The 22,495-nt window shown below is 42.6% G+C and overlaps 2 protein-coding genes across 2 annotated transcripts in view; one reads left to right on the top strand and one right to left on the bottom strand.

The window, feature by feature from the left end:
• ATP6V0A1 (ATPase H+ transporting V0 subunit a1) overlaps positions 1–22,495 on the top strand; it is a 512,121-nt gene that overhangs the window by 79,220 nt on the left and 410,406 nt on the right. The gene's annotated exons all lie outside the window — the stretch shown is intronic.
• Positions 6,050–22,495, bottom strand: part of LOC139153047 (inactive phospholipase C-like protein 2) — a 90,493-nt gene continuing 74,047 nt past the window's right edge. The window contains exon 6 of the mRNA XM_070726569.1: positions 6,050–7,698. Within this exon, the coding sequence (XP_070582670.1) occupies positions 7,513–7,698 (186 nt within the window). The 3' untranslated portion in view covers positions 6,050–7,512. The remainder of the gene's footprint in view (positions 7,699–22,495) is intronic.

Raw genomic sequence — 22,495 nt, 5'->3', positions numbered from 1 at the left:
GCTTTCCGAGGAGGAGGAAGAGGAGGGGAGGGGAGGATAGTCAGCTGGAGCTAGCCACACAGTTTCATTTCTGCTGGTGAAACTGCATTCCACCCTGTCCTGCCTGCTGCCCACCCCTGAGGGGGGCAATTGGCAGCAAGCAAGGCAAAAAGCAGTGGGTGGCAGCATGGCAGAGTGGGCGGTGGGGGGAGCCGCCACAAAAGGCGTGGGAGGATGAACGGTGGCTAGTGAGGCAAAAGGCGGTGGGTGAAGGTGGGGCAGAGCGGGCGCTGGGGGAGCTGCTGTGAGAAGCAAGGGGGATGAACGGGGCCAAGTGGGGCGAACAGTGGCAGGTGGTGGCAAGCAGCCACTTACCATATTTTTGTCTATTTCTGGGTTTTTTGCTGTTGCACATGGGCAGAAGTGAAAAAAACCCAGAAATCTCATACATGCATGTCCTTGCGCAACATTTGACACCTGCGCACATGCAGAAGCTGATTCCTGAGAGGGGGTGCGTGCGCGCAGGGAATGCGTGTGTGGTCCTGACCTATTCCGGTAGGGCTTGGAATGGTGGCCTGCCCCTATTCCTAGTGTTTTCTTTTACGTGAGAAATGGGTCCAAATGAGCATTTAAGGTTGCAGACCCCTGATCAAGGTGTAGGGGCAGCATAGTGTATCAAAAGGAATCACCTGACCTCCCCAGCATGTCTACACAATAGTAGCTGGTGAAAGTTGAGGATTGGGATGAAGTAAATTGCCTTACAAACCTCCAGCAGTCAAAGGTTCATAAATAAAGCAATATCATTTATAGAATGCCCTTTGATGTCTACTGAGATGGATTTAGCTATGTAAATGCTAAGTCCCCTAAGAATTGCTTAAAGGGGTGGTGGTGAAGCATTTGAAAGGATAACTGCATCTAGGTATTGAATGACTAGGAGGAGAGCCACGACAACATTGGCCACAACAGAAGGATAGGGAGAAGGATCAGAGAGGGGTGGCATACAAATCTAATAAATAATAATAATAATAATACTGTAATAATAATAATAATAATAATAATAATAATAATAATTATTATTATTATTATTATTATGTCAATGCAACATAGCAAACAAGATCATTATGCTGGATTTCGTATTTCATCACCAGTCGGGCACTTCCCAAGCATCTAGGACTGCGTGATGTAGTGGCGAATTATGTTTGCCGATCCCAGTAAAGTGGCCTTTTGCAATTGACAGATGGAGATTTTGTCAATTCCGATGGTTTTCAAATGTCCGCTGAGATCCTTTGGCACTGCGCCCAGCGTTCCAAGTACCAATGGGACCACTTTCACTGGCTTATGCACGTGTTACCATCTTGTTTTCAACATTTTTTTTGGGGGGGGGGATTTTTTAATTTTTTTCAGCACTGGAAATGTGCATGCAAGTGGCCACATAGCATGGGAGGAAATGAACCTACCCCTGACCTGGATGCCAAAAAGTCATTTTTCTAAATGTACAAGATATTGTATGATACTTCCTGGTGAAACAATTATTTGGTTTGATGGTCCAAGCACTTTGACTACAGGAATAAATTCCCAATAGCTGAAAGTGTACAGAATGTTGAGTACTGTGTGAAATATTCAAATATCTCACATGTATTTTGATGTCATTACAAGGAGCCATCTAATTTATCCAGGAGGCATTTGCCATCACTCATGTAGAAGATTCATCCATCAAAACAGACAAAAACAGGACAAAATACAAGGGGATAAGAAGAATCTTGGAGAATTACATATCTATGTTTTTTTTTCTAGGAAGGAAATATTTTACAAGTTCTTCAGGCTGAGCAACGTAAAAAATTAATCTGTGAAACTTGTTATAAGGCACAAATATAGAAGTCTGAGGACAGCCCAGAAGCAGCTTAGCAAGAGAGGGTAACATTTCTTGTTAACTTTTCTAGAAATAAAGGCAAGAAGTGCTTTTATATAGAATTTTATGGCTTATATATAGTTGTTGAACTTGACAAAGATCAAAAGACGACCGAGAAGGGAATATAAATTTCTAAAAAAAGAAGTAGGAGAATTACTTTTTACAGGTTCCATAATACCTTTCCATAGTGATTTTTTCTTTCTTTCTCAGGCAGGTTGGATTGGAACACCATGACAAGTAATTTCACATTGATGCTGTTAGGGCTAGAAAAATTTATGGAAATGATTTATTGGTCTATTAAACTCTTCCAAGAAAGTAACATGAGACTTCAAATGTATGCTGACGGAAGGATCTGTATCTATTACTGTGAAATCAAAGACCCTATTTTCATCTCTGATCCACAGGGTATAGAATTCCAGGTCTTGGGATTGAGACAAGAAACTCATGATAATATAGCACAGCCACAACCATATATATCAGTGATGGTGAACCTGTGGCACGGGTGCCACAGGTAGCACGCAGAGCCGTATCTGCTGGCATGCGAGCCGTTGCCTTAGCTCAGCTCCAACATGCATGTGTGTGCCAGCCAGCTGATTTTTGGCTCTCACAGAGACTCTGGGAGGGCATTTTTGGCTTCCAGAAAGCCTCAAGGGGGATGGGGGAGGGCATTTTTACCCTCCCCTGGCTCCAGAGAAGTCTTTGGAGGCTGGAGAGGGCACAACACGAGCCTACTGGGCCCATTAGAAGTTGGGAGACAGGCCATTTCCAGCCTTCAGGGAGCCTCTGGGGGTGAGAGAAGCTGTTATGCCCCTCCTCAGGCATTGAATTATGGGTGTGGGCACTCGCGCATATGCGATAGAGCACACCCACACTTTTTCAGCACCCAAGGAAAAAAAGGTTCACTATCACTGATATATGTCGTCTGGCGGGACCCAGGGCAAGAGCCTTCTCTGTGGAGGCCCTGACTCTCTGGAACCAACTCCCCCCAGATATCAGAGTTGCCCCCACCCTCCTTGCAAGCTCCTTAAAACCCACCTCTGTCGTCAGGCATGGGGGAATTGAAATTTTCCCTTCCCCCTAGGCTTATAGAATTTATACATGGTATGCTTGTATGTATGATTGTTTCTTTAAATTGGGGGTTTTACGATTATTTTTAATATTAGATTTGTTTACATTGTCTTTTTTATTGTTGTTATCCGCCCCGAGTCTTCGGAGAGGGGCGGCATACAAATGTAATAAATAAATAAACAAATAAATTTGCATGCATAGGTTACCATTAGATTAGATGGTCCCAAATGGAATGCAACTGCATCTTTACTGTGGTTGGAATGTATTTCTGAAATCAATATAATAGATGCTCAATAAGTGCTCAATAAGACCCAAAGGTCAGAAGATCTATTCTGCCTTTTCTATTAAGTTGTTGTCAATGAGAACAAACATCCAAAGCACCTCTCCTCACAAACAGCGAAGGCAAAGAGAGTTGCCCTCCTAGGGCAACAACTTAATGCTTAATTTTGTGTGTTTGTTCTAGCGAGCTTAAACTAGAAGGCCAAAATGAAAAGCTAAGCCTCCATAATTCTTGATGCCAAGCATCTCAAGAAGTTTTAAATTTTGTTTGTGCCTCGTGTAGATTTTTGAAATATTAAAAAATGCAGAAAAACAACAAAAAGAGAGAAAAAATTTGCTGAAAGAGAACTGAAAGGAAAAGCAGGACTTGCTTTGCACACATATAGTAATGATAGTCTTAGAATAGAATAACAGAATTGGAAGGGACCTGTCCAACCCCATGCTTAGGCCAGAAACCCCACAGACAAATGGTTATCTTCTTAAAAACTGGCAGTGTTGGAACATTTATATCTTGTTCCACTAATTAATTGTTCTGCTAGGAAATTTCTCCTTAGTTCTAAACTGTTTCTCTCCTTGATTAGCTTCTATCCGTTGCCTCTTGTTCTACGCTCAGGTGCTTTGGAGAATAGTTTGACTCCCTCCTCTTTGTGGCAACCTGCTATCAGAACACTGCTATCATGTCACCCTCTAGGGCAGTGATGGTGAACCTTTTTTTTCCTCGGGTGCAGAAAGATCAGACCAGAATATCTCCGGTATCGCCTTCTGCCGCACGAATCCCAGTGACCAGTCAGGTCCCACAGAGTTGGCCTTCTCCGGGTCCCGTAGACTAAACAATGTCGTCTGGCGGGACCCAGGAGAAGAGCCTTCTCTGTGGCGGCCCCGACCCTCTGGAACCAGCTCCCCCCAGAGATTAGGATTGCCCCCACCCTCAGGCATGGAGGAACTATATAGTTTATGTATGGTATGTTGTGTGCATGTTTTTTAAATTATGTTTTTTTAACTTTGTAATATTAGATTTGCATTGTACATTGTTTTCTATTGCTGCTGTGAGCCGCCCCGAGTCTGCGGAGAGGGGCGGCATACAAATTTAATAAATAATAAAATAATAATAATAAATAATGTGGGCGCTCACTATTGCACATATGCGAGTGTCCACACCCATAATTCCATTCAATGCCTGGGGAAGGTGAAAACAGCTTCTCCCGCCCCCCTGGAGGCCAGTAACGGCCTGTTTCCCAACTTCTAGTGGGCCCAGTAGGCTTGTGTTTTGCCCTCCACTGGCTCCAAAGGCTTCCCTGGAGCTGGCGGAAGCTCCCTGGAAACCAAAAGCCTCTGTGTGAACCAAAAATCAGCTGGCCAGCACACACATGCAACATATTATCTGCATGCCAGCACATGTAGCTCTGTGTGCCACCTGTGGCACCCGTGCCATAGGTTCACCATCACTGCTCTAGGCCTTCTTTTCATAAGACTAGACATATCCAATTCCAGCAACCGTTCTTCATATATTCTTTAACCATTCTTTTATTCTTTACTTCTTTTACTGTTTCAGATGTTGAGAGAGACACTAAGTTCTGGTTCTTGCTCTTCTGGCAGCCTCAACCACAGCTAATTAATGCTGTTGTAGTGTCTCTTTGAAGTTAACTCTCCCTCTAGACCAGTGGTTTCCAACCTTTTGTTTTTGACATGTTCCACCTAAGCATCTCTAAAATCCTGATCTCCCACCACATCCCTGTGACATATAATTCTTACTATTCAAAAAGTGAACTACTCACATGGAGGAAGCCTAAAAGACCATTAACTTGGTTTAAACAAGGTTTCAACTGCCCCCATTAAAAATCAAATTGCCCCTCCCCTGGTGGGGCATGGATCCCACATTGGGAACTACTAATCTAGATCAGTGTTTGCCAACCTTGGCAACTTGAAGATATCTGGACTTCAACTCCCTAATGCTGGCTGTGGAATTCTGAGAATTGAAGTCCAAATAGCTTCAAGTTGCCAAGGTTGGGAAAAACTGATCTAGATGACGGTTTGTTTCTAAATGTTTTGTTTTAGAATGTTCCAATATGGGCTCTGTGCAGGAGCAGGTGCTTAACCGATATACCTGGATGTTTAACACAGAAGTACCATGTTTATAATTCCTTGTCTAGAAGCCATGAAGGGGCTATCAATAATAAACTACTTTGATTCTGTTGTATTAATGGAGTGTTCTAACATCAAGGATGACCCATTAGTACATTGTTTCTCAATTATTTTCTGTTACACCTCCTCCCTTAGGAAGAAATAAACATTTCGCACACCCAACTCTCCATTCGGAGGATTGTTTGCAATATTCAGCATGTTTTCGCTGAAAAACTCAAGCAGCTTATCAGTGTGATTGGGGTGTAATGTGTTTAAGTGACGCCTTATTTTATTTGGCTTCATGCTGTCCGCTGTCAACATTTTTAGACACAGTAAACATATCGGTCTTTCCTCGTCTCCCACCATAGTCACAGTGAAGCCACAGTGAAACCAACATGCTTTGTCATATTTCCTCATCTTAGTTTTCGGGAGACTTACGTTAATCTCATTATCTCTGTCTCTCTCCTCCTTTCTTTTCATCCCTGTTAAATATTTTTCCATGGTGTCTCTTTTGTTTGTTATATGCACTTCATATCTCCTATTCTGTGCTATGTGCTATTGTTCAGTGCAAAAACCCTCTACTCCCTGCACCAAAAAATGTCTCGTGGCCCCTGGCATCGCTCTGTGCACCCCCTCAGAGGGGCCCACCCCACTATTTGAAAACACTTCATACAAGGAACAGAACAGCCAAAAGAGAAGCTTAGGCTTTATTGTCAACAAAATCTAGCCCATTAATTCCAGAACAAGTCTTCTACAGTGGGCGAGAAAAAAGAAACGCAACCTTAAGTCTTCCTTCCAAGCCCCCCCAAAAAATATGAAGTAGAGACAAAAATAAACAACCAAAACCCTGCTTTGGACAAAGGCAGAACATAACAATTTTAATCTCCACAATTCCAAATCTTGAAAAAAAACTTGAGCAAATTTGTGGATAATTCCTCAAGATAATGTTAGGCATTAACTTCTTTTAACTGAATTTTCTACAGAAAATGGTGTTGACTGCAATGAGAATTCAACTGAAGGCAGCGGTTTGATGTTTAACATTTGGATTTTATCTTCATACTGATTTATGATCAACATAAATCTTTGCAAGATTAATTGGTTTTATTTTCCCAGTGTTACTACCTCGTTTCCCTCTTTTTCCCCCTTTGATTTTTCTGACAGGAAATGAAAAGGGCCTAAACTTCCTATTAAGAGAATAACCAAATTAAACTTAGGAAACCTTAAGAATTCTCTACCACCATTCATCCCACACCCTTCACTTCAGCATTGCAGGAAGGAAACCCCAAAACAAAAACAAAACCCCAAAACAAAATAAACAAGGACGACCTTCCTTTTAACCCAGTGGTTCTCCGTCTTGCCTCTCTCAGATGTTGGTAGACTGAATTTCGATTATCCTCAGCCACCCTAAACATTGTTCGTGGATTGTGGTAGATGTGGCCCAATACCACTTGAAACCACTCCTACTTCTGCTGCTAAACTGTTCTGAAGAAAAATACAGATAACAGTTCAGGGAGGGTGGAGTGGACAAGAAAAATTGTTACTATTGCCATCTCAAAAATATCCAAATACTAACCCCCTCTCTCTCGATTTGCAACAACTCATAACCATTTTTGCAATAGATCTTCAACCAAGAATCCCTGAACAATATTAGACAGGAACTCCTCATGGGCAGCACCATCAGAGTCTATCACTATTCTTGCTAGGAGACTCAACCAAGGAACTCCAGGGCATGCCAGTTGCTACATCCTTCAAAAGATCAGCATCAGACCCACCTGTTGCTGTCCCAGTCCATTGGGAGATCTATTTTTGTTAGCTATTGGCTCCTGAAACCCTGCCTTGGGTTTCTGTTAATTTCAGTGTGTCAAAAATGAATAAAAAATCTGTAGCTTTCATTTGCTGTTTCCCAGGTAAAACCATATTTTCTGTCCCTTAGAATTTTCTTTTTGGGGTGTTTTTTTCAAAATCTTGCAATAAAGGAGCCCTACTTGTTGTTATAGACACAAATACTTGCAAATTGATTGACATTTTCTCATTTGCCTTCCCAGGGTTAAAGAGAACCCTCACTCCATTTAAGCACCTGCCACATTGACTAAGTCTACATATGGCAATCTGTGTCCACAAATCCCACTGGTTCCCATAGTCCTAGCCCTTTCCAGTCAGGAAGATCCTGGCTCGCAGGCTCCTTCAGCTTCTGGGATGGGGTCCAGAACAGCTCGGCTGCGGAAGAGATCAGGGGAGGCAGCTCCATTCCGCCCGATGCCACATGACTGGGCTGCATTGTGGATTTGCCATAGCGTATCTAGTGCTTCAGTCTTGGAGTGCTTGAGCAAGTCAGCTTGGCCCTAAGGAGGGGAGGGGAAAGGTATGAGAAAAGAACAATGGTTAGAAATATTAGGAAAGAAAATGTGAAGTTAAAAAATGCAGAACACTGAATTTTTAATTACATTTTTAGTCTGATAATAATAATAATAATAATAATAATAATAATAATAATAATAATAATGATGATTTATTAGATTAGATTTGAAGACTCGGAGCGGCTCACAACAATAACAAAAACAATATAATAGTTATACAAATCTAATATTTAAAAAAAGTATATATAAAACCCCAACAATTAAAACCATACAACACATGCATACCAAACATAAAATATAAAAGCCTGGGGGAGGTGTCTCAGTTCCCCCATGCCTGGCGATATAGGTGGGTCTTGAGTAATTTGCGAAAGACAAGGAGGGTGGGGGCCATTCTAATCTCCGGGAGGAGTTGATTCAAGAGGGCCGGGGCCGCCACAGAGAAGGCTCTTTCCCTGGGGCCCGCCAAACGACATTGTTTTGTTGACGGGACCCGGAGAAGGCCAACTCTGTGGGACCTAATCGGCCGCTGGGATTCATGCGGTAGAAGGCGGGTCCGGAGGTATTCTGGTCCACTGCCATGTAGGGCTGATACCTTGATCAAGAACATCATCATCAATAAATGAATGAGAAATATTTATGGTTAGAAATGGAACATTGCTCAAATATGATTTTGCTCAATGGAATTTTCCAGTCTGGATACTTCAACAAACACTTTCATGGAGAGCTACCATAGTTTTTTAAAATAATATATGCCCAATAAAAAGAAATCCCTAAAAAAAGGTGCCAAAAACTTCCAGTAACGAAGTCAAGGGGAAAAAAGCCAAATAATATATCAGAATATCGCCAAATTAGCCAAATTATATAGGAATTATAAAAAAACATAAAAACATAAAGATTAAAAATTTATTTTTATTGGGCATATATTATTAAAAAAAGGTTAACAAATGTTGTGGTTAGCTCTGGCCCAGCTCCTGCCCCAAGGACTGTGGATGTGGGGGAGATATCCACATGCTGCAGGCCTGTTTTGCCCCCAGTGGAATCTGATGATGAAGGCTCCTCTGACCAAGAAGACATGAGTGACAGGGAGGAGGAGAGTGGGGCAGAAAGCTCAGGAAATCAATTATCTAGCTCCTCCTTGGATTCAGAACAAGAGTTAATGATACAGCCACGCATGCGGACAGCGATGCATAGGCAACAACAACTGAGAGATTATTATCAAAGAAAATGAGGCCACCTGTGATTGGGTGGGGCTGTGGTAATTAGTGAGGCTGCTATAAATAGCAGCCTGTGGGTTTGGCCATTGTGGAGGATTATCTGATCGTTGTGTTTCGTGACTGCTTTACTGACTTTGACCTTTTGTGTGCTGATTTTCCCCCGCTTTGAAACTAAACCAGGGCAAAGTGTGTTTCACTTTATGAAAGAAGAAGGACTGTGAATTGCCTCACAGCTGCAAGCTAAGTATCACAAAACTGATAAGGGACTTGTACAAATTACCAGTTTGTTTGGAGACAAGTGCTCTTTGCTATACCGAAAGAGGGCTTGGTTTAAGTGAATTTTCATTATAAAGAACATTGTTTTGAATTTTCAAGTGTGTGTGTGTCTGAAATTTGTACCTGAGAATTTTCCGGAGGAGTCTACCAGAGAGCCCGACAGAACAACAAATATACATGAAAATTGATATGGAGGAGATATGGAGAAGTTTGAAATGTTATAGCCTAACCAATTTGTGATGTTTAAAATTTTGAACAGCTTAAAAGGTGTTTTAGCTAATAGCGTATTAGTATAAGAAAACCGAGCAGCTATTTTTTATCCAGATGTTAAAAGTGAATGAGGTAGTAACATTTAAAATTGAGTTATTGTGAAGTAATTTGATGTTGTTGGTATTTTATATTGTACTGTGATTGGAGAGAAAAATAAAAAAAATTCTTTGCCTGAAAAAAAAAAAGAGAGAGAGCTACCGTAGTTTAGTTAAGTGGCTAAAGCACGAGGATAGAAACCAGCTGAATTATTCTGGTCCAGTGAGTTCTAGTCCCGCTTTAGGCATAAGAACCAACTGGGTTACCTTGGACTGGTCATTGTCTCTCAGCCCAACTCATTTCATAGGGTTGTTATTGAGGAAACATTTGGAAAAGGAAGGAGAATTATATATGTTCATTGCTTTGAATTGTTTATAAAAATAATGAAAGTGGGATATAAATTAAATGAATGAATAAATAAATAAATATGCTCATAGTGGATTATGGAGAGGGGCAGCATACAAATCTAATAAGTAAATAAATAAATAAATAAATAAATAAATAATAAATAAATAAATAAATAAATAAATAAATAAATAAGCAAACAAACAAACAAACAAACAAACAAACGTTGTTTTTATCATTGCTGTAAGCCGCCCCGAGTCTAGGGAGAGGGGCGGCATACAAATCTAATTAATAATAATAATAATAATAATAATAATAATAATAAATAAATAAATAAACAAATAAATAACACATGTGTATTACTTCAAAGAAGAAAGAGGAAATACTGCAAGGGGTAATTCTCAGGTATGGCTATAAAATGTGGGAATTCATAACGAAGAGAATACTTCTGCTCAGATGAAGAATGTACGATAGATAAAAGATTATATGTATTAGCACTTCAGGCTTAAAGCTTGCATTTCATTATAGACCTGCAGTCATATCAGCTTTAGCTTTTCACTTTGTTCTCTGTTGCTTGCTTTAAATGATTTGCTTAACGGAACTGCTTAAAAGAATTAACCTATAAATGTACTTTTTAAACTTAATCTTCAGACTTGCATATTTAACAATTTGGATAGAATTTAAATTGCAAACCTGTTCTGTGCACTGGGGCCAGAAATTATGTAAGGGGCATCAAAAATACTGGCAAACAGAAGTGTTCAAAGCTATGAAAAATGACACCCAAGTGATTAAACATGTCTTGTGAAATCATGACACAAGTTCCATTGAATTATTACCAATACATATACAGTATATATATATAAAGGGAAAACTATTCATTGTAATACATTAATCCCTTCTGCCACCATCTCTCCACATCCCATGTATGTCCTTCATCATCATATATTTAAGTAAAATTTGTTGCTACCTTCATCATGAAAATAATTGTAAGCAACATTTCTAAAAGCTGATTTCAACTTTCAGCCTTGTAGATAAAGTGGTAGACTTAGTTTCAGTACAGCAAGCCTCTTTCTCACTTGCTTTCAATACTATTTCATAACACTGAAATAGAAGTATCTATTATGTGCAGTGAATGCTCTTAGAAAGGAAAAACGGAAAAAAGGGGGGGAAAACCATTAAAAACCCAATCAATAACCCTTTCTCTCTGATAAACAGAATTCCATGCAGCACTATAATAAAAAAATGTGAGAAGTACAATGCCTGTTGAAGAAAACTATTGATTTATCTCAATGTTCATTTGTTCCTTCCTGTTTGAATCAGATTTGAACTTTTGCCACAGGTGAATTTTGTCCTATTTTGATAATGCACATTATTCAGTTACCACTGTAAACTTATTCTAGACTGTTCATTTTTTGTTTAATCAATGTGTTACATTTATGTTTAATATTAAGATAGTTAAAACAGAATTATTTTCATTACTTTAAAGCTTGGCCATGTTTTAACTGGGACTAGAAATTGCAAAAAACAGCTGGCAATAACAATTAAGTATTGCCAAACATAAATTAAAGATTTATTAATATGACATTAAGGATTTGCTACTTGATTTTTGAAAATTAAAATAAGATAATAATCAAAATATGTAATGATGACAAACCCTTTACATTGGTTGGAATGGCATGGAATCGTAATTCTATACAAAAATGAATAATTCCCTCCTACTATAATGCTTGTATAAATTTTGTGAGATTTGCCTTAGATTCTCTTCATACATGTCTAAAGAAACATACATATACTATTTCCTGTATTTTACCCTAGGATGGATACATTCTCATACATGTATTTTATCCTAGGATGGATACATTCTCATACATGGGTTTAAAAAGCAATTTTAAATTCTACTCTGATTGTTGGGAAAGGAAATAAAAGATTGCAGTGGGAAACATAGTTTAAACACTTACAGGTGAAACTCGAAAAATTAAAATATCATGCAAAAGTTCATTTATTTCAGTAATGCAACTTAAGAGGTGAAATGTAATATATGAGAAAGACTCATTACATGCAAGGCAACATAGTTCAAGCCATAAGTCTAAGGAGAAGGGCGGCATAAAAATTGAATGAATTAATGAATGAATGAATAAATAAATGATTTGTCATAATTGTGATGATTATGGGATACAGTTTATGAAAACTGCAAATCCTCCATCTCAAAAAATTAGAATATTACATGCAATCAATAAAACAAGAATTGTACATTGAACAATATAACCTCTGAAAACTGTAAGCATGCATATGTACTTAATACTTGGTTTGGGACATTTTTGTAGCAATTACTGCCTCAATGCTATCAGCCTGTGGCACTGGAAGCTATCTTCCAGTGGAAGCGGAATGGAAGCTATCAGCCTGTGGCACTGCTGAGGTGTTATGGAAGACCAGGATGCTTCAATAGCGGCCTTCAGCTCTTCTGCATTGTTTGGCCTCACGTTTCTCATCTTTCTCTTGGCAATGCCCCATAGATTTTACTATGGGGTTCAGGTCAGATGAGTTTGCTGACAATCAAGCACATTAATCCCATGGTAATTGAACCAGGTTTTGGTGCTTTTGGCAGTATGGGCAGGTACCAAGTCTTGCATCTGAAAACTGAAGTCAGCATTCCCATAAAGCTCATCTGCAGAAGGAAGCATGAAGTTCTCCAAAATCTCTTGGTAGATTGCTGCAGTGACCTGGACTTAATGAAGCACAGTGGACATGGCTCCCCAAATCAACATTGTGGAAACTTCATACTGGACTTCAAGCATCTTGCTGCGTGTGCTTCTCCATTATTCCTCCATAATCTGGGTCCCTGGTTTCCAAATGAGATGCAAAAGTTTCCACAGTCTGTGTTGATTTGAGTTTTGCAAACTTTTATCGACAGTTCATGTTTGCCCAGATGTCGCTGCTAAAGACGAGACCATTTCCCACCCGATTGGGTGAACAATGGAATGCCAAAAAGCAATTGAAAGACTAAAGTGACTCTTTGCCCAAGAACCAATCCTGCAACATCCCGAACCAGAACAGCAGTTCATAATTCAGTTGGATGCCAGCAATGTGGCAGTAGCTGCGGTGCTATTGCAGAAAGATGAAAAGGACCTACTCCCGCCATGCACTTATGTCTCTAAGAAGCTTACAGTGACTGAGAGGAGATGGGCCATTTGGGAGAAAGAAGCCGATGCAGTTCAGTGGGCACTGCTCACCTGGAGACAATTCCTAGAGGGCTGCAAAGTGCTGTTCAAGGTATGGACAGACCATAAGAGCCTCGAAGCATTGAAAACTCCCAGGAAACTTTCACCATAACAAGTACACTGGGTGCAATACTTCAGGAGATTCGAATTGAAGAATATCTCAGCTAGGAAGAATTATTGACTGCCGCCTTGTCGAGAAAACCACAATATAACAGCCACAGGGAGCAATAAGTCCACTCCGTCATCCCCTCTCCTCACCAGAGGAAACAGCGGCTCTAGTCCTTATCTGGGGCCAAGCCAGATAACCAAGTACTCCTAGTCAGAACAAATGGACTCAAAGCATCCCTGGCTAGCGATCCCTGGCTCAACGACAACAAGGAGATCTTGATGATCAGAGAAGGCTTGGCCTGGAACACCAAGAAAGCCACAACTCCAAACTGGGAGAGCATTTTGGATTCCTATAAACTCTCCACCTTGGCTGGCGGCAGTTCCTGTAGACAAAGATGAAAGCTGGGGTGGAGGACTACATAAGGAGTTGTGCCACTTGCGTGACCTGGAAGCATCTGCCAAGAAAACTACCTGGACTGCTGCAGAAGTGGCCTGGGAGGAGATCGCTATGGACTTCATCCCAGACAGCAATGAAAACACAGTGATTTGGACAGTTATCGACTTGTTTTCCAAGCAAGCTCACTTAACCGCTTGCTCAGGTCAAAGTCAGCCAGGAAACTAGCAAAACTGTTCCTGAAGGACATCTACCGCCTATATGGCATCCCAAAAAGAGTCATCTCTGACTGAGGCATGCAGTTCACCACCAAATTCTGGAGGGAGTTTCTATGAGCAATTGGATCCACACAAGGGCTCAGCTCGGCTTTCCATCTGAGTACAAATGGAGCAGCACAATGTACAAATGTAATGGCAGAACAATACACCCATTGTTATGTAGATTAACAGCAAGACAATTAGTCAGAGCTGTTGCCTTTTGCAGAAGTGGCATATAACATGGCTGTTCATAGCAGCACAGGACTAACTCCTTTTCAGGGAGTTTGTTCCCATGTCCGAGCTACCTACACAGACTCCCACCTCGATGTCCCTGACTGAGTGGATGGATACACTGAAAAAATGATGGGAGAACACCAAGAATGCACAATCACTGTGCAGCTTGCATTGCCTAGAATTGTGATGGCAAACCTCTTGGTGTGTGCTTTTACAATTCTTTTTGGGTGGAGAGTACAAGTAGTCTTTGAGTCATGACCATAATGGAGCCTGTCCATCACAGTCAACTCAAGGTGCTCATAAGATGGGTTGGTCACGTGACCAACCCAATTTTATAACTTTTTTGCAGCAATTGCTAAGTGAATCACAATAGTTCACAATAGAACTATAGTTCAGTCAGAACGGAGACAAGATGGAGTTGTAAGTTGTCTAATCGAGGAATTTCAAGTCTGGCAGAGTAAGATATTTTGTTGTGAGAAGAGAAAGAGGAATCTTCTAGTGAAATATTTCTGGACTCCCTCAATTGTGTTGATGTCAGATATGCAAAATATTCAAAATTGAATGGGTCCAAAGACGGGCTACAAGAATGGTGGAAGGTCCTAAGGACAAAACGTATCAGGAAAGACTTAATGAACTCAATCTGTATAGTCTGGAGGACAGAAGGAAAAGGGGGGACATGATCGAAACATTTAAATACTGTATGTCAAAGGATTAAATAAGGTTCAGGAGGGAAGTGTTTTTAATAGGAAAGTGAACACAAGAACAAAGGGACACAATCTGAAGTTAGTTGGGGGAAAGATCAAAGGCAACATGAGAAAATATTATTTTACTGAAAGAGTAGTAGATCCTTGGAACAAACTTCCAGCAGACGTGGTTGGTAAATCCACAGTAACCGAATTTAAACATGCCTGGGATAAACATATATCCATTGTAAGATAAAATACAGGAAATAGTATAAGGGCAGACAAGATGGATCATGAGGACTTTTTCTGCCGTCAGTCTTCTATGTTTCTTTTATGTTTCTATGGCACACGTGCTAGAAATGGCATGCAGAGCCATTTCTCCGGACGCATGAAGCCATTGCCCTTTGCTCTTCTGGGTCAGCTGGTTTCATGTGCACAAACATGCCAGAAAACGGAAGAACAGCTGCCCATTGTGCATGTGTGCTACAGGAAAGTGATCTTCCTGTTTCCAGAGTGCACATGCATGCTGGCCAGCTGGTCTGGTTTCTGGTGCTCATGCGAGTGTGAAGACCAGAAACAGGCACGTGTGCCAAAAGATTCAGAAAGGGGATCCCAACGGTTGCTTCCTAAGGGACCAGAGCAAGATAAGCTGCACTTGCCCTTCCACCCTGTCCAAGCGGGCTTCTTGCACCAGTCAGGTGGCCTGGAAAACCGATAGACGAGCAGCCGGTGAGGGTGGGGTGGTAGTGCTGGTGGTCGACCAGTGCAGATGACCCTGTAGCTTGGACTCCTCTGCGCTGGGAGCTGCCATTAAACAGCCGCTGGCAATACTCTCTACCCTCCACTTCGGCAGCCGGAAAAGCTCCAAATGTGTCGCCTTGCCTGAGATCTTCCCTGCTGGGATCCATCCATCCATCCGTCCGTCCATCCATCCATCTACCTATCTAACCTACCTACCTACCTACCTAATTATCTATCTATCTACCTACCTACTTATCTACCCACCCACCTACCTACCTACCTATCGATATATCGATATATCTACCTACCTACCTATCTACCTATCTAATCTACCTACCTACTGACCTACCTACCTACTCTACCTACCTACCTACTCTACCTACCTATCGATATATCGATATATCTACTTACCTACCTATCTACCTATCTAATCAACCTACCTACTGACCTACCTACTCTACCTACCTACTCTACCTACCTACTTATCTACCTACCTACCTACTTACCTACCTACCCATCTACCTACCTACCTATCAATATATCCATATACCTACCTACCTATCTTCCTACCTACTAACCTACCTACCTACTCTACCTACTACCTACCTACCTATCTAATCTATCTACCTATCTACCTATATAATCTACCTACCTACCTATATAATCTATCTACCTATCTAATCTACATACCTACCACCTACCTACCTACCTACCTTATCTATCTATCTATCTATCTATCTATCTATCTATCTATCTATCTATCTACCTACCTACCTATCTATCTATCTATCTATCTATCTATCTACCTACCTACCTGTATAATCTACCTACCTATCTAATCTACCTTCCTACCTACCTATCTAATCTATGTATCTACCTATCTAATCTACTTACCTAATCTATCTATCTATCTACCTACCTACCTACCTATCTATTTGACTTGTATGCTGCCCTTCTCCGAAGACCGTTCCCTGGCTAGCGGCAGTACTCTCTGCCCCTCCTCAACAGCCGCTAGCTGGGAAACATGCAAGTAGAGGGGAAGTTTGTGCTCCCAGCTTGTTGGCTGCAGAAAGCGGTTGCTTGCAAATGCTCGGAGGACGGGTTACTTTTGAGTGTGTGATCAATGTCAGGTTGAATAATTCAGTGTGGAGGCTACATAGGGAGACCCATTTGAAGGGACCTCGGTAGTGTGAGCCCCGCCTAATTTGGCTGTGGTTTTTTTCCTTTCCAGACCAGGTCCAAGCAAGCGGTGCAGGCAGTGACGCAAGAGCTACTGATGTTTGTGCACCGCTTGCTTGGAGCTGGTCTCAAAAGGGAAAAAAAATTCCCCTGGTGGGGGAGGGGGGAGGAAACCCCCAGCTCACTGTTCCTGCTGCCCTACCCTTTGCACCTGGTGGCAGCAATTGTCACAGTGCCACTTCCCCGGTGGCTGCGGTAAGTGGTAAGAAGCGTGCTGGCCGGGAATGCTCCCTTAGAAGAAGTCTAAGACACCAACATTTACTGGCACAAATGCTCATTTTGTATGCTGTATGAGGCTGGCAGGAAGACAAGGACTAGTGGCAGTAGATTGTTCGCGCTGGCAAAGTTTGATGGAGGCTTTCCAGGTCCAAAATTAGCTGGGGGGGGAATGTATGGGTGGCACATATGTGGGAAAGAGTGCATGTGCAGGGGCAGTCATGTGCATCAGGCAGTCATGTGCGCATGTGCAGGTGGGGTACGCATTGCATTATGGGTGCCAGCATGCTATTTTAAAATGTATAGGTGTGGGAATTTGGGAGGGTAATTGCACAAGGGATGTCTGCATGTAGCCAAAAGAAATTCCTTCCTAATCGTCAAGGTCATCCTTTGCTTTCGCACTTCTGCACCTGCACGGAAAGAAATGGGAGTTGTTGCCAAGTTGGCAGATGAAGACTGGTCAACGTGATGGACTTGTGGGTTTGGGGACATGGGCTTGAATTTTCAATAGGGTGGAGAAACCCCGGGACTTCAAATTAGTGTTTCTCTCACGTGTGCCAACATGGCTCTGTTAATACATTGGAGCTTTGGGGAATATGACTCTGATTTAATTTTTGATGCTATTTGGAACCCTGACACAGAAGCATAGAATAAAAACCATGTAAGGTATTAGTACCATTTTATAAAACCTGTAAGACCTCACCAGGAATACTGGTGGTCACCATACTATATAAAAAAGATGCTGAGACTATGGAAAACCCTCTGAGAAGACCAACTAAGAGCAACTAAGGTGATCAAAGGCCTGAAGACTAAAACATCTGAAGAATGGCTGCAGGATCTGGGTTTGGCTAGTCTAAAGAAAAGAAACATTAGGGGTGACGTGATCACAGTATTCCGGTATTTGAGGGGCTGCCACAAAGAAGAGGGAGTCAATTTAGTTTGCAAAGCATCAGAAGGCAACACAAGAAACAATGGTTGGAAACTAATAAAGGAGAAGCAACCTGGAATTAGAGAGAAACTTCATAACAATAAGGACAATTAACCAGAGGAACAGCTTGCCTTCAGAAATTGTGGGCAGTCCATCACTAAAGTTTTTAAGAAGAGACCAGACAGTCACTTATCTGAAATGGTATAGATTCTCTTGCTTGGGCATGGAGCTGGACTAGAAGACCTCCAAGCTCCCTTCCAGCTCTATTGTATTGTATTGTATTGTATTGTATTTTATTCTATTCTATTCTAGATCTATTGTAGATCTGAAGGTCAGCGGTTCAAATCTCATCACCGGCTCAAGGTTGACTCAGCCTTCCATCCTTCCGAGGTGGGTAAAATGAGGACCCAGATTGTGGGGGCAATAGCCTAGCTCTGTTAAAAAAGTGCTATTGCTAACATGTTGTAAGCCGCCCTGAATCTAAGGAGAAGGGCGGCATAAAAAAAACCCTAAATAAATAAATAAATAGATAGATAGATAGATAGATAAATAAATAAATAAATAAATAAATGGAGAGATCTGTACTATGGTAAATGATTTAGCTTTACTAGATAAATGGTCAAAGCAATGGAAACTTCAGTTTAATGTTTCCAAATGTAAAATAATGCACTTGGGGAAAAGGAATCCTCAATCTGAGTATTGCATTGGCAGTTCTGTGTTAGCAAAAACTTCAGAAGAGAAGGATTTAGGGGTAGTGATTTCTGACAATCTCAAAATGGGTGAGCAGTGTGGTCGGGCGGTAGGAAAGGCAAATAGGATGCTTGGCTGCATAGCTAGAGGTATAACAAGCAGGAAGAGGGAGATTGTGATCCCCTTATATAGAGCGCTGATGAGACCACATTTGGAGTACTGTGTTCAGTTCTGGAGACCTCACCTACAAAAAGATATTGACAAAATTGAACGGGTCCAAAGACGGGCTACAAGAATGGTGGAAGGTCTTAAGTATAAAACGTATCAGGAAAGACTTAATGAACTCAATCTGTATAGTCTGGAAGACAGAAGGAAAAGGGGGGACATGATCGAAACATTTAAATATGTTAAAGGGTTAAATAGGGTTCAGGAGGGAAGTGTTTTTAATAGGAAAGTGAACACAAGAACAAGGGGACACAATCTGAAGTTAGTTGGGAGAAAGATCAAAGGCAACATGAGAAAATATTATTTTACTGAAAGAGTAGTAGATCCTTGGAACAAACTTCCAGCAGACGTGGTTGGTAAATCCACAGTAACCGAATTTAAACATGCCTGGGATAAACATATATCCATTGTAAGATAAAATACAGGAAATAGTATAAGGGCAGACAAGATGGACCATGAGGTCTTTTTCTGCCGTCAGTCTTCTATGTTTCTAAATAAATTCTATTCTATTCTATTCTATTCCATTCCATTCCTGTTTCCTTCCTTAAATGAGTAAATAATATCCAGAGACCATCAGAGGGCAGTATGTGCCAGCTTTAGATTCTAGGAAAAGCAGCTTGTAGCAGAGATTGCAATATTTATATGCATTTAAAATGTTTGTTGACATTTTTCTAAAGGACAACCACAGGAGGCCCAATTAGAATCAAGGCATGATAAAGGACAAATTAGTCTTTTCCAGGCCTGTGTAAGTCTAGAAAAAAATCCCCCCTCCTAATCCTATGAATCTCACCATCACTATCAAAAATAACTTCTCCTTAGGTGAACAGACTTTTCCTGTGTGGAAGTCAGTTTAATCCAGTCCATGCTGCATCTATAGTTAACAATGCAGTTGTCTCTTCTCATGTCATCACTCGTATTATTTAAACTCATTATATATTACTATTTTTAAAAAAACCTATATGGACGATCATATTACAATACATAACCAATCCTAGGTGGCTAACAACTGTTGTGGTTCAGCCTGAGGCTGCTCAGGGACTGGCTGCGTCTCTGCTGGCTCCATGCCCGGAGGAGGATAACAGCGCAGAGGAGGGGGCTGAACAGTTGGACGGGGGAGAGGAGAGTCAGGAATGGGATGAAGGAGAACAGCATGAGAGCCCCGGGGGGGGGGGGGGGGCTCTCCCCAGCCAGTATTATTTGGATTTGTAGCTTGGAGTCATTAGGTGATGACGCACAAGCTGTCATTGACATGAGACAGAGACGTTCAGAGCAACGAAAGGAGCAGTTAAAGAAATATTATCACCATTGAATTAGAAACAGCTGGGTTTGGGTGTGGTCCTCATCAGCAGGGTTTAAAAGGCAGGCAAGGCCTTGAAGCCATGTGGAGTGTTATCAATTGGAGTTGCGGTGACCTGCTTTGATTCTCAGGATCTCTGATCTTGGCTTGTGGCCTAGCAGTCTGGAAGACTCGTGGGAGGCGTATGTTTGCTATCTACAGCTTCGTCTTGGCAGCAAGAATCTGGTATTGCTTCATGGACTATTGCCTTCGTGTATACAGTGATCTCTCGATTATCGTGAGGGTTCCGTTCCAAGACCCCTCGCGATAATCGATTTTTCGCAATATAGCGGTGCGGAAGTAAAAACACCATCTGCGCATGCGCGCCCTTTTTTTCCCATGGCTGCGCATGCGCAGATGGTGGAGCCGGGGAGCGACGAAAGTTCGGAAGCCGACAGGTTGCTTTCAATGTCGGCTGCCCCTGCCCCCCCAGCCCCCGCTCGCCCGCCGTTCGCCGTTCGCCCGCCGTTCGCCCGCCGTTCGCCGTTCGCCCGCCTGCCTGGCCGGCCGCTCACTCACTCGCCACTCTCCCGTTCGCTCGGCCGGCCGCTGCTCGGCTGGGGAGATGGATTCGCCGCCCCCACCAGCCCGATCTCTCTCCGGTGGCTGGGGAGGTGGATTCGCCGCCCCCACCAGCCCGATTTCTCTCCGGTGGCTGGGGAGGTGGATTCGCCGCCCCCACCAGCCCGATCTCTCTCCGGTGGCTGGGGAGGTGGATTCGCCGCCCCCACCAGCCCGATCTCCCTCCGGTGGCTGCCGCCCCCACCAGCCTGATCTGGGGAGGTGGATTCGCCGCTCCTCACCGCCTTCGCCTCGCTTCACCTCAGCTGCTGCCCGCTGCCTTCATCTTCTCCCCAAACTCCTCCTTCCCTGCCAAAGCAGCCACCGCAGTCGAGCGCGTGAGTGATGCAGGGCAGCCCAATGCCGCCGGGAGGGGAATCCAAGCCGGTGGCTGGGGACACGGATCCACTGTTCTCGCAGCCCGATCTCCCTCTGTGTGTGTGTGGGGGGGGGGCGACGAACTGACGATCGGGGGCTATCCATCCCTGTTGGGTGGTGCAGGGCAGGCACAGGGAGGGAGGGAGAGAAAGGAAAGAGAGAGAAAGGGAGGGAGAGAAAATTGAATGAAGAAGGGAGAGAAAGAAAGAGTAAGAGGTAGAAAGGATAGAGAAAAAGGAAGAGAAAGGGAGAGAGAAGTGACTCTTGGTGATGATGTATGACGTCATCAGATGGGGAAAACCGTGGAGTATTTTTTAATTATTATTTTTTGAAAAATCGCGATATAGCGTTTCGCAAATATCGAGATCGTGAAAATCGAGGGATCACTGTATATTTGAAGTTCCACTGTTTTTCCTGTTTGTAAGGACATTTTCTGTTACCTGTGTTTTTCTTGAATTTTATAAAACTGCCTTTGCCTTTTACCAGTGTGTCTGGCTTCTCTTTTTGGGTAGGTATTGGCTTCTGGAGTGACCCAGACAGAACAACAACCAATGCTTCTGGATCAGCTAAAGTTTCTGGATGACATTCAAGAGCAGCATCCTGTACAGCACATTGCAATAATGTAAATGGAAAGGCATGGGTGGGCCATGTACAGAGTTTTCCAGTCTGGAAATATGTTAAACTGGCACACAAGATGAATTTGTACAAAATGACACCAAAGCTAAATCTCCCATCTGCTTCTTAAGCGGGAGCTGTGAGTCCAGGAGAACTCCCAAATTGTGCACCATCTCTACCCAAGGGCGTGCTACCTCAAGAGTTAAACTCAGCAACTCTCCAGATTCAGAGGACCCCAAAACTCAGAGATGCTTCATCTTGAGTCCTACCCGAGTCTTCCCAATTCAGAACATCATACGCTCTAGATCAGTGATGGCGAACCTTTTTTCCCTAGGGTGCTGAAAGTGCATTCACACACACTATCACACCTGCGCGACTGCCCACACCCATATTTCAATGGCCCCCGGAGGTCCTCTGGAGGCCAGAAACAGCCCATTTTCCAACTTCTGGTGGGCCCACTAGGACCATTTTTCACCCTCCCCAGGCTCTAGAGGCTTCCCTGGAGCCTAAGGGAGGACAAAAACACCCTTCCCCATCACCCTGGAGGCCCTCTGGAAGCCAAAAGTGTCCTCCCAAAGGTTCCGTGTGAGCCGGAAGTCAGCTGGTCGGTGTGCACATGTGTGCTGGAGCTGAGCTAGGGCAAAAGCTCATGTGCCAGCAGATATGACTCCACGTGCCACCTGTGGCACCCATGTCAAAGGTTCGCCATCACTGCTCTAGGTGCTGGCTAAGAATAGTATCATTTGTTTGGCCTGGAGAAGAGATATAAAACTACATTTGCACCCTACACTGTTGAACGACCTTACCCAAAGTTTGCC

This window comes from Erythrolamprus reginae, chromosome Z, assembly GCF_031021105.1.
Source record: "Erythrolamprus reginae isolate rEryReg1 chromosome Z, rEryReg1.hap1, whole genome shotgun sequence".
NCBI lineage: Eukaryota > Metazoa > Chordata > Lepidosauria > Squamata > Dipsadidae > Erythrolamprus > Erythrolamprus reginae.
Note: the sequence above shows the minus strand (reverse complement) of the source record. Positions and strands in the feature narration are given on the sequence as shown.